At 43.0% G+C, this 11820-nt stretch overlaps 1 protein-coding gene across 1 annotated transcript; it reads right to left on the reverse strand.

Moving 5' to 3' along the window:
* Positions 1–4490: 4490 nt before the first annotated feature.
* On the reverse strand, positions 4491–5843 carry LOC123084378 (aspartic proteinase nepenthesin-1-like). Its single transcript, XM_044506013.1, has one exon. It carries the CDS (start codon positions 5841–5843, stop codon positions 4491–4493), a length of 1353 nt encoding a protein of 450 aa, XP_044361948.1.
* Positions 5844–11820: the final 5977 nt, after the last annotated feature.

An 11820-nucleotide genomic window follows, 5' to 3' on the forward strand; every position in this document is an offset into this window, starting at 1 on the left:
CCAAGAGGAAATACCGCCTTGCGCGATGGGATATCCTGTGTAGACCAAAAGATCAAGGGGGGCTTGGTATTGAGAACTTAGAAATTAAGAATAAATGCCTTATGAGCAAATGGTTATACAGGTTAGAGACAGAGCCGGAGGGCATGTGGTCTCAAATCCTGCGTAATAAGTATTTGCACACGAAAACGCTTGCCCAGGCTACCATCAGACCCACTGATTCGCCGTTCTGGAAGGGACTTATGAGAGCGAAGGACATGTTCTTTCGTAGGGTCAAATTCTTGGTTGGCAATGGGATGTCAACAAGATTTTGGGAGGATACGTGGCTAGGAGAGACGCCTCTGGCCTTACAATATCCTACCCTCTACAATATTGTGCAACGTAAGGAGGAGTACGTAGGTATAGTCCTTCAAACTATCCCCTTAAATATCCAGTTCAGACGTACGTTAGTGGGTGAGAGGTGGACAGCCTGGATGCACTTGGTTCGGAGGTTGATTGAAGTTCGACTCTCCGACATGCCGGACTCAACAAAATGGAAGTTAACTAAAAATGAGATATTTACTGTGAAATCTTTTTATACGAATTTGATTAATTCTGGACCCTCTCAAGGTCTTTGCATATTTGGAAGGTTAGAGTTCCTTTGCGGATTAAAATCTTTATGTGGTTTGTTCACAAGCAAGTTATTCTCACAAAGGACAACCTTCTTAAGAGGCGATGGGTAGGAAACTCGCGGTGTTGTTTTTATGCTCAGGATGAGACAATACAACATTTATTTATTGAATGCCCACTTGCCAAGTTACTTTGGAGAACGATTCATATAGCCTTTAATATCAATGCTCCGGTAGATATTGCGTCTATGTTTGGGACGTGGTTAGCTGGGATTGAACAGAACATGGCAGCTCGTATTCGGATTGGAATATGCGCGCTATTATGGGCCATATGGAACTGCAGAAATGATATGATTTTTAACAAACGACACAACTTAACTTTTTTGCAGGTTATCTTCAGAGCTACAGCTTGGATCCGTACGTGGTCCTTACTCACTCCTATGGACTCCAGGGAGCCTTTGGTTACTGGGTGCAACCAATGGGAGATGGTGGCTCGGGGTATATTCAACCGGTTCGGATGGTGTTCGCATAATAGGATAGGAGTCTAGAGAGCTTATCCTTATTTTTACCGTTTCGGTTGTCTTTGCCAGCTTGTATTTTTCCAGTTTTTGTTTTCTGTTTTGCTTCGTTTGCGAGCTGTAAGACAATCATGACGTCACTTTCTTGTTTTTTAATAAGAGGGCCGTATGCATCATCATGATGCAGAGGCCGGGGGCATGCCTCCATTTCCAAAAAAAAAGCCTCTTAGCGGCGGGCTTGGCCGGAAGCTAGGAACGGCTACAGCATGCTAAGCCCCATTTAGCGTTTCAGTATAAATCAATAAAAAAACATACAATCAGACATCAATTTAACATATGGCATGATGGCATGATGCCACATGGCCACGCCAATAATGATTTGTAGGACATCGCATTTTTGCCAAAGGAATGGACCCATTAAATCGTGCATTGCAGTTCTGTAAGATGGCATGATGCCACATAGCAATTAATTTGAATTTTTTTTGCCTGAATCGCATGGTGCCACATCACAATTAATCTGAAAATTGCAACTTGTGATGATAGTTGGAGAGTAAGGGCCCGTTCGGAAGCTCTCCAGCTTCCCAAACGAGCCAGATTCTGAGCTGGGCGAGATGGCTTCTCGCGGGAGCTGGGCGAGCGTTCGGTTGACTTGGTGGGCTGTAGCGATAGGAAAACGATTCGCTGGGAGAAAACGGATCATGCGGGGCTTTAGCGATAGAAAAACAATTCGCTCGGTGGGCTGTAGCACTTCGGGATGGCAGGTACATGTAATTTGGAGCAACTCCCGCTTCCCTTTTTCGGAAGCTGGGCAATAGCTGCTCCAGAAATTTGCACGCAGGTCTGCCCGTTCTCCAGAAGCTGGATTCCGGGATCTGAACTGTTCGGCTGGCTTCTCTCGCGATTCTCTGGAATCTGGAAGCCAGACGAGATCCGAACGGGCGACCCGTTCGGAAGCTCTCCAGCTTCCCAAACGAGCCAGATTCTGAGCTGGGCGAGCTGGCTTCTCGCGGGAGCTGGGCGAGCGTTCGGTTGACTTGGTGGGCTGTAGCGATAGGAAAACGATTCGCTGGGAGAAAACGGATCATGCGGGGCTTTAGCGATAGAAAAACGATTCGCTCGGTGGGCTGTAGCACTTCGGGATGGCAGGTACATGTAATTTGGAGCAACTCCCGCTTCCCTTTTTCGCGAAGCTGGGCGATAGCTGCTCCAGAAATTTGCACGCAGGTCTGCCCGTTCTCCAGAAGCTGGATTCCGGGATCTGAACTGTTCGGCTGGCTTCTCTCGCGATTCTCTGGAATCTGGAAGCCAGACGAGATCCGAACGGGCTCTAACTCATAGTTGGATTCACATGGCATGATGCCACCAGACCTGAGAAAATCCTACTGATCCCCAACCTCCAAGTCTATGCTGTCTGCAGCCTTAGAAAAATGTGCAATCCACACTGTTAAAGAACAATCAACTGAATACTACTGACATCAACCCATACTGCCATGGTCAGCGACATGATAAGCTTACCTTGCGATGTGTGCAGGCTGAGCTCGTTATCGGGTGCTGCTGGAGCAGGGCCGTGGGGCGAGGACGGCGGCGACCTGAGGAGAGGACGGTGACCTGGGAAAGGGGAGGCCGCGAGCTAAGGCGAGGGCTTTGGCGACCTGAGGCGAGGCCGGCGACTTGCGGAAGGGGAGGCCGGTGGCCTGGGAAAGGGGAGGCCGGGAGCTGCTCAGTCCGCCGTCGCCGGGAGCAGCCGGTGGCCGCCGCTAGTGGCTTGAGAGAGGAGGGGACTGGAGTAGGGTTGGTGGCTGGATCGACAGGAGGATTTTGGGCTTTGGTGTGTATGAAGGCCTTCATCAACATCCTATCGTAGCGTATTGTTTTTCTCTACTTTTCTGTATTTTCCCCTTTTCCGTTTTTTCAACATTTTTGAAATACATGTGGATTCTCTCTTCAAGTACATGTTGAAACATTTTCCACATAAAGGGTTAACATTTTTTCTACATTGTATAGACATTTAAAAAAATACCACAAACATATTTTTGTAAGGGGTGAAGTTTTCTTCAATTCTCACATTTTTTTGAATATCATGAAACATTTTCTAAAATTACACAAACACTTCTTCATGTTTCCTAAACATTTTTCTATAATGTGGCAAACATTTTCTCTGAAATGCGAGAACATTTCTGAATGGTAAATGGTTTTTATTCTAAAATGCTCGTACATTTCTTTGCATTATATACAATTTTTTTCAAAAAATGCCATGAACATATTTGTTGGAAGATGTGATCATTCTTTCAAATGTCATGATCATTCTTTTGAAAAATATGCAAACATTTGTTTATATTGTACTAATTTTTTTTACATGTCATGAAACGTTTATATTCAAATTATGTAAAAAAAATACATTTTATTAAATATTTAAAAATTCCATTAATATTGTCTTTTTTATAAATGAAATATTCTCATAGAGGTCATGAGCAGTTTTTGTATATATTTAGAATATTTCTAAATAAAAAAAATAAATAAAATAAAAATAAATTGATCGATCGAAACAAACCCGACCTACTGGCTGGCCGACTTACTGAGGCTGCCTAAGTCGACCAGTCGTTTTGTCTCGCAAGAGGCGCATGTAGGTTAAGTAGTATGTGGGTTTTCTCCACGAGTTTTTTTTAGGAAAACCAACATGGTAATGGTGCAACACATGTGTCTGAATCATGAACCAAGTGCAAAAAGGATAGTTGTTTGCTATGAGGGGGTCCGGGGTCGCCGCCACATGATGAGTTTAACTTGATGATTGTGTCATTATGGGCTATATGGAGTGCCGGTCGCAAGGGGGAACGATTCCCTTCGATAGAGGTCGGGGTGGGGGTAGGAAACCACGATACCACCTACCAACTCCCCAACCAGGAGCAGAGATGATACATGATGGAATAATGTTTGAAATTTGCAGAAGTACTCAATTAATGTGCTCGCTTTCCTAAAAAATAAGATGTATTTATCAATACATTAATTGTAATGCATGCATGCATGGCCAATAAATAAACAAGAAGTGTTACATGCATTGGTGAGTTTTCTGTTAATTATCGCATGTAGTAATTTAATGCACCTTGATATCTGAGCGTGTGATGGAGAGCAATAGAAATGAGACTCATAAAATGGAAAAACAAAATTTTAAGGTAAGGCCTGTAAACCGGCAAGGAGGTAGTAATATTTAATATTCATTTTAATCTGGCACAAGCATCTTACAAACACAATTACATGACATATTTATTTAGCCATAAAACAACATTGATTGTACAATCTATAAAAAGTAAATACACCACATTGGTGAAACAATGCAAGAATATGGAACAGTAAAATATGAGATGACCGTTTAGAAGAGGAGTACCCAAGCAAGGAGCAGAGGGGCTATCGCCATGAGCGATACCTGGGAGGGCGCCGGCGCCGCCGTGCCCTCCTCTAGCGTCAGCGTCTCGCCGCCGACGTCGTAGATCATGTTGGTGCCCGCCTGCACCATGCTTCCCAGGACAGAGCCGAATGGTACACCTGCCGGCGTCGGCAACATGGTGAGGCACTGCAGCCCGGTGACGTTGTCCTTGTAGAAGTAGTGCACCGTCGTGAGCTCGATTGCCGGCGCATCCCCGCCGTCAAACACCAGCTTAATCTTGGGGAACGTCAGCGCCGCCACGGACTGCGCGTTGTAGCATAGGTCAAAGGCGCCGCCGGCGAGCGCGGAGCCGTTCACGGGCTCCGACCTTACCTTGCTCACCAAGGCCTGCCTCAGCGCATCGTAGGCTGCCGCCTGGAGGAGGGTGACGGGGGAGAGCGTGCTGATCACCACCCCGCCGGAGCTGCCGTCGGCTGCGAGGTCGAACGCCCCCGCGGGAATGCCGCTCAGGGCCACGCCGTCGACCTGTATGGAGGTGAGCTTGACGTAGTAGAAGTTAGGGAAGACGGTGCTCCGGAGCAGCGGCATGGAGCGGCTGCTTTTGGTCTGCGGCACGGCGGCGTCGCCGAGGAGCACGACGCTCTCGGAGTCGGAGCTCCCAGGTTCGTCGGTTGCCAGGAAGTAGGAGAACCGGGAGATGCTGAGCTGCGACACGAGGGAGAGTGGGCCCCTGTTGAACCCGATGCCGGCGGACTCGCCGTCGAGGGGCAGCGTGCTGTCATTGGCGCTGCACCCCAACAACGCGCGGCCGGCGATGCTCCCCACGCCGACCGTCTCGTTGGCGAGGAAGCCCGTGGTGTTGATACCCTGCCCGTACATGTAGACGTACCCGCAGCTGGCGTCGCCGCCACCGCAGGCATCGGTGGTGTTGATCACGCTCCGGCACGTCTGGCTGGCGCATGGGATCCTGACCGGCGCCGCCGGGCACCGCGTGGTCCAGACGAAGTCATTCAGGACGTCCACGACGCCGGAGACGTTGTTCTGCTGCGTCGCCATGGCCCCGATGGAGACGTTGTAGAGGACGACGTAGCCGGCGTTGTCGGCGGCCGCGCTACCCAGCTGGTCGCCGTTGCGGTTGCCACGTCGCTTCTTGATCAGCGCAGTCGTGCCCGACTTGGCAGCCTTTTTGAACAAGAAGGTGTACACCTGCTTGAACGCCCCCGGTGAGACCCTCGCCGGCGCCGCCGCAGCAGGCGCCGGCGACAGGACTAGTACCTGGAGCACAAGTAGCCAAGCTACCAGCGTGACGGCCACTGCGCTGCTCCTTCTTGGCGCCATATTTTTCTACTGTGATGTGAAGATATATTTGTGTACCTCCGGCGCGGCTGCATATCTCTATATATACCGGTCGCCGGCGTCGATCGCCGTCTCAAGGTCAAGGCTATCAATACCACGGCCGCGTCTGGAATCGCTTCATATAAGACCAAGTCAGATCAACTTAATCCAGCAGCCCAAACCGCAGAAACCCAAAATTAATTAAGCGCTAGGATCCAAACCCTAGGAGCCAGAGGTTTGAGAGCATGTACAAAATTAAACCATGTGAAGGTGCGTAGCTAAACACGCTGCTAATTCCCATCATTCAGAACGTGACAATTTAGCTGCAGGTTTGGTGTGACAACTAAGAACGTGGTCAGAATTAGAGACCTATACCTAAACGCTGCACCCGTTTTGAGATGGTCGCATTTAGTTGCTTATCATTTTGAGTTACAACTTACAAGCATTTCTTGGTAGCTTCCATGACTATATGCACTAGATGAATGGAACCAGTCTACCATATCTTTTCGGAGTTCCTGTTAGAGCATCTCCAACAACCTTTGTATATTAAATTGCTAAAAATCAGTGATAGGAAAAAGGAGAGAAAGGATTTACAAAGCCAACATGTATTTTTGCTCTGATAGCCTTTGTATATTGGATTGCTGTACTTGCACAAAACACACAATGACATCGGGGTTTAATTTTCTTTTTTGCATGATATAAGTGTCTCATTTATATCATAAGGATCATAGTACAAGTCATGTACATACCGACCCGACAAAACTAAATGAGTAGCAGAACACACACTAGCATACATATATGTATACGTATACTAGCACAACTCGTGTACACATATACACGCACACACGCAGCACACAGACACATACACATCACACCCTCGCCCACTAGTCATTGAGACAAAAATATGAAGGAGACCACTTTTACAAAAGGCTTGCTAAAAATTTAGCAAGTGGCAGATGGATTTGCAAATATGCAAAGTGGGAGGCTAGTTTTAGCAAGATTTGTAAAATTTTGATGGGGACCACTTATACAAAGGCTGTTGGAGGAGGTTTTTTTTTGCCAAGATTGATAAAATAGCAACTGAGTGCAAATCAAAAGGCTTTTGTAGATGCTCTTAGGCGGTACTCGGCGGATGTTTTATATTTTCATTCCCCCCGGTAGTATAAGAAAAAGGAATAAAAATAAAGTAAATTCAAGGAAGAGCTTTCTTTTTTTAACAGCCCCTTGGCAGGTGTTTTCGAGTGCCAAACAAATAGCAGTTGGCAAATATTTTTGTTTCATTATGTATTCTTTCATTATTTGTTCTTCTTCTTTTCTTTCTTTTATTTTATTTTCTCTCTTTTCCACCATTTCTCTCCCGTCACTTTTTCCTCATCCATTCTCTCTCACCACATTTTCCCACTTTGCCTCTCCCGCCACATTTTCCCCACCCTTTCTTTCATGTTCTTATCTCCCACCCTTTTCTTCAGCCATCCTCATTCTATAAAAGGCCCTCACCCGTATGTTGTGTTGCATTAATATATTGCCGTTTGTCTCACTCCCTTCTTCTCTAGAGATGATCATTGAACCATCTGTTTGCGGTTTTACTCCAATGTTGCCTTTGAAAATGCATGAACATTTTATAAACACACAACAAACAACACAGTAATACATGATAATTGTTTATATTACACGATGAATATTTTTGTAATACACATACACGGAGAATGGTTTTTTAATACATGGCGTACATTTTTCTATATAAAACAGTAATATTTTTTGGTATACGATGAGTAACTTTTAATACATGATGACATTTTTTTAGTACACACTGAGTAATTTCTAATATGTGATGCATATTTCTAATACAAGGTCAATATTTTTGAAATACAATATGAACATATTTTAATACAAGATGAACAACTATTAAAAAACAAGACACACTTATTTTAAAACACAATGAACATTTTTTTGCAGGGTTACAATGAATAATTGAAATATAAGATGTATATTTTTAACTACAATATAAAATTTTATGAAATACATTAAGTATATGACAAATACTTTTGAAAAATATACTATGGCACTTTGTTAAATGGAAGATGAACAAAAGAGAACCGATAAAAGAAAAACAAGAAACAAAAAGGAAAAAATAAAATTTAAAATAATATCATAGTAAATGGAAAAATGAATCAAGAAGAAACAAAACAAAGGTAAAAATTGAAAAAAAAAATCTATGCGGACCGCAACATCAATATCTAGTCTTTTTTAGGGCTAGCTTATAGCGAGATATAAGATTCTCTCGCCTCAGGGAATTTCGGGACGCTACGGTACTGTCTCGTCCCATAATGTAGCACCATTCTTTCACTTTCATTGTTTTGCTTCCCTTTTTGGGTTCTTTCATCTCTTTTTTTTCCCTATGGTTCTCTTCCTATGGTTCTCTTAAGGTTTCTTTATTCATTTTTATAGGTTTCTCATTGTGTCACTGTTTTGCATTGGTTTCTTTGAATTTTATTTTCTGCCGTTTCAATTCGGTTTATTTGTTTATTTTTATGGTTTTCTTCGGCATTTTTTTCATTATGTGCACTGTTTTGGATCGGTTTCTCTTTTTTCTGTCAGTTTTCTTTGTTTCTTTCTGGGTTTCCTTGGTTTTGTACCTTTTCTTACACATTGTACACTTTCAATTTTAATATATATATGCTTAATATTTTTTAAATATATATGTTTTGGGGTCTACTTTTTTCATATAAATTGTACATTTTTGTATACAGTAGAAATATTCTTTTAATCTTATTTAAAAATTTTGGAAGACAATTTTTTTTATCAGATATACCTTTGGATGTCTTTTTTTGTTTAAATAGATTGTACAATTTTGGTACACTTAAGAAACATTTTTCTTATACATGTTTATCATTTTTCAAATACATTTTAAACATTTTTTTCAGATATGTGTTTTGATGTCTACTTTATTTCATACGGATTGTACATTTTTTTTGTATAAATAGGAAACATTTTTATACTCTATTAACATTTTGGAAGTATAGGATTAACATTTTTTTCAAATATATGTTTTGAAGTCTACATAAAAGATTTGATAAGGAACATTTTAAAAAGATTTGATAAAAAAATCATACATATTTGTACATTTTTCATATACATTCAAAACATTTTTTATATACATTTGTATATCCTGGCCTGCTGCTCGTTAGTAGCGTTGGTCCGAGTCTGGCTCCCTTAGTGTTTGTGTACTGTTGGTGGATCGGTACTGATGACCACAGATGTGGCAGCTTTCGAGCTCACATAGGCCAAGATCAGATGGCCTGGGCTGGGGCTTGCTCGACGACGGCATCGACACCCATTGGGTTGTGCCCTCCCCTCCCCCCTGCCCTCACCTTTGCGTCCAATGAGACTAGCTGGGGACCCAGGCGTGAGCGCCTCGTATGGTGGAGGCATTGACTTGAACCCGGTGGCTGATGTTGGGCCAGGAGTGCAAGGGGTGCCTTCTGCTCTTCCTATCGGGGTAAGTGCACTGTGATATGGACGGTTAGCGATATCTTGGGACATGGATGCCGGGCTAATACGTCTCCAACATATTTATAATTTTGATTGTTTCATGCTATCTATTTGATGTAATGATCTTTTGCGGTGTGTTTATTGGGATCCGATGAAGTTTGAATTTATGATCATATTTATATCCACGAAAGTTAGTTGAGTTTTTTTGATCTCTTATATGCATGATTACTTATAGCTCGTATTTCTTCTTCGAATATTTGGTTTAGTTAGGCCAACTAGATCGATTTTTCTTGCCATGGCAAAAGGTGCTTTGTGATGGGTTCGATCTTACGGTGTCCTTTCCCAGTGACAAAAGGGGCAGCAAGACACGTATGTATCGTTGTTATTAAGGATAACAAGATGGGGTCTATTCCTACATGAATAGATCTTGTCTACATCATGTCACCGTTCTTATTGCATTACTCCATTTCTCATGAACTTAATACACTATATGCATGTTGGATAACGGTCGATGTGTGAAGTCATAGTAGTAGATGCAGAATTGTTTCAGTCTACTAATCTTGGACATGATGCCTATATAATGATCATTGCCTGGATATCGTCATAATTATTTGATCTTCTATCAATTGCGCACCAATAATTTGTTTACCCATCGTATGCTATTTTTTCGAGAGAAGCCACTAGTGAAATCTACGACCCATAGGACTATCTTTTATCATATTGCTTTTCTATCTATTTTTGTTCGCTTTTATTTTCAGATCTATTATTCCAAAAACCAAAAAATACCTTCCTGCACTTTTTCTTTTTTTATTTTATTTTGTGTTATTGCGAGATCTATTTATCCAAAATCATACAAACCAATCTATCGTTTGTTCGAGGAGGGATATGCAACCCCTCTTACGCGTTGAGTTGCAAGTATTTGTTCTTTGTGTGCAGGTACCGTTTACATAGCTTGGTCTGACCTCCTACTGGATTGATACCTTGGTTTCATAACTAAGGGAAATACCTACCGTAATTGTACTGCATCATCCCTTCCTCTTTAGGGAAATACCGACGCAGTTTCAAGCCGCATCATGGGCCGACAACCGCGGATGGTGGACTGCATGGTTGGCTCTCTGTCGGGCATCATGACGGCGGTTGTAGCTACGCCTCTTGGTCGTCTGGGCAGCGTGTAGAGATGGGTAGCTCAGGCTCACTCTTTGCTGTTGGTAGTGACAACGCCCAGATCTGGATCTGGGTGCTTGTACTCGTTGTGACTATCCTAAGTACCATTTGTTTGTTTTCTGAAAAGGGGATCAATTCCTAGCCTCTAAAATCAATTGATGCACACAACCACTATATGCAAAATAAAAGACGTTTTTGACACTTCAAGAAACTTACAGAGTGGGTATGGTTCAGAGGTTCCGATAGCATTCGGTAAGTTGCAGCAACTGCTTCGGATGTATCAAATGGAATAGGCTGGAGGGTCCCTTTTTTTGTCTCGAAGAACTCCGCTTCAGTCTTCAGCAACGCGTGGCCTGCTTTTTTTTATAGCAAAACATAGCTAGTCTTTATTGATCAAGAATAATGTTTACATGGATAATTGTTGGGTCATAAGGTGATCCCAACCACAGATGCCTTCCATGAGGAAGAAGAACACCATATCTAGCTATGTTATCAGCTTCGGAATTTGAAGCTCGAGGTTCAAACCCCAAAATTGCAAAAGGTAAACCATAATTCCCTCCAGCCTGCTGATGAATGTGATTGACAACCCGCTTGCAATTGAAAGCCACCTGAATATGTTGCATCGCAAGGTCTTGTGCCAGGGAAAGAGCTTCCCTACATGCCAAAGCTTCAAGCGTAGGAGGGTTGATGAGTCCATGTATGAGCAAAACAGAAGAACTCAGATATGAACCATCTGTATCGCGGCAGATAGCAGCCCACATTATGATAGATTGGACTTCGTTTTTAAAACTCACTGGCCGGGCCTGCTATGGCACAAAGAACAAAACAAAACGCGACTGGGCGTCGCTCACGTCTAGCCCATTAGTTGGCCCCGTTCGCATCCACCGTTCCACTGCTCGGTCGGTCCTGTTCTAGAGAAATAAACAATATGTGCTGAAACTGTGTTCTGTTAAAAAAAATGGGACTGATTCTAAAAAGAAAAGTAGGACTGAGATGTGTAAGTGGGAACAAGATAAGGATATTTTCTTTCGGTCGGTATTAATTAATTTAAAAATGCCCACAAAATGAAAAAAAATGTAGGCACATTCGAAACATGTTTACGAATTTGAAAAACGTTTTCGAATTTAAAAAAAGTTCACAAACTTAAAAATGTCCGTGAACTCAAAAATATTACTTATTTTTTACACAAATGTGTAAGCTCATGAATTTGGAAGATCTTCGCCTAGGTGAGGGATTTGGTCGCCGCCTAGCCGTGGCATCTTTTTCAACAGAGGACACAACACATTTGTTGATCAATAAGGGCACCTACGCCTACACTAGCCGC

Source organism: Triticum aestivum, chromosome 4A (assembly GCF_018294505.1).
Source record: "Triticum aestivum cultivar Chinese Spring chromosome 4A, IWGSC CS RefSeq v2.1, whole genome shotgun sequence".
NCBI lineage: Eukaryota > Viridiplantae > Streptophyta > Magnoliopsida > Poales > Poaceae > Triticum > Triticum aestivum.

Coding starts and splice junctions, on each gene's coding strand:
- LOC123084378 (XM_044506013.1), bottom strand. CDS start 5,843: ATGGCGCCAAGAAGGAGCAGCGCAGTGGCCGTCACGCTGGTAGCTTGG.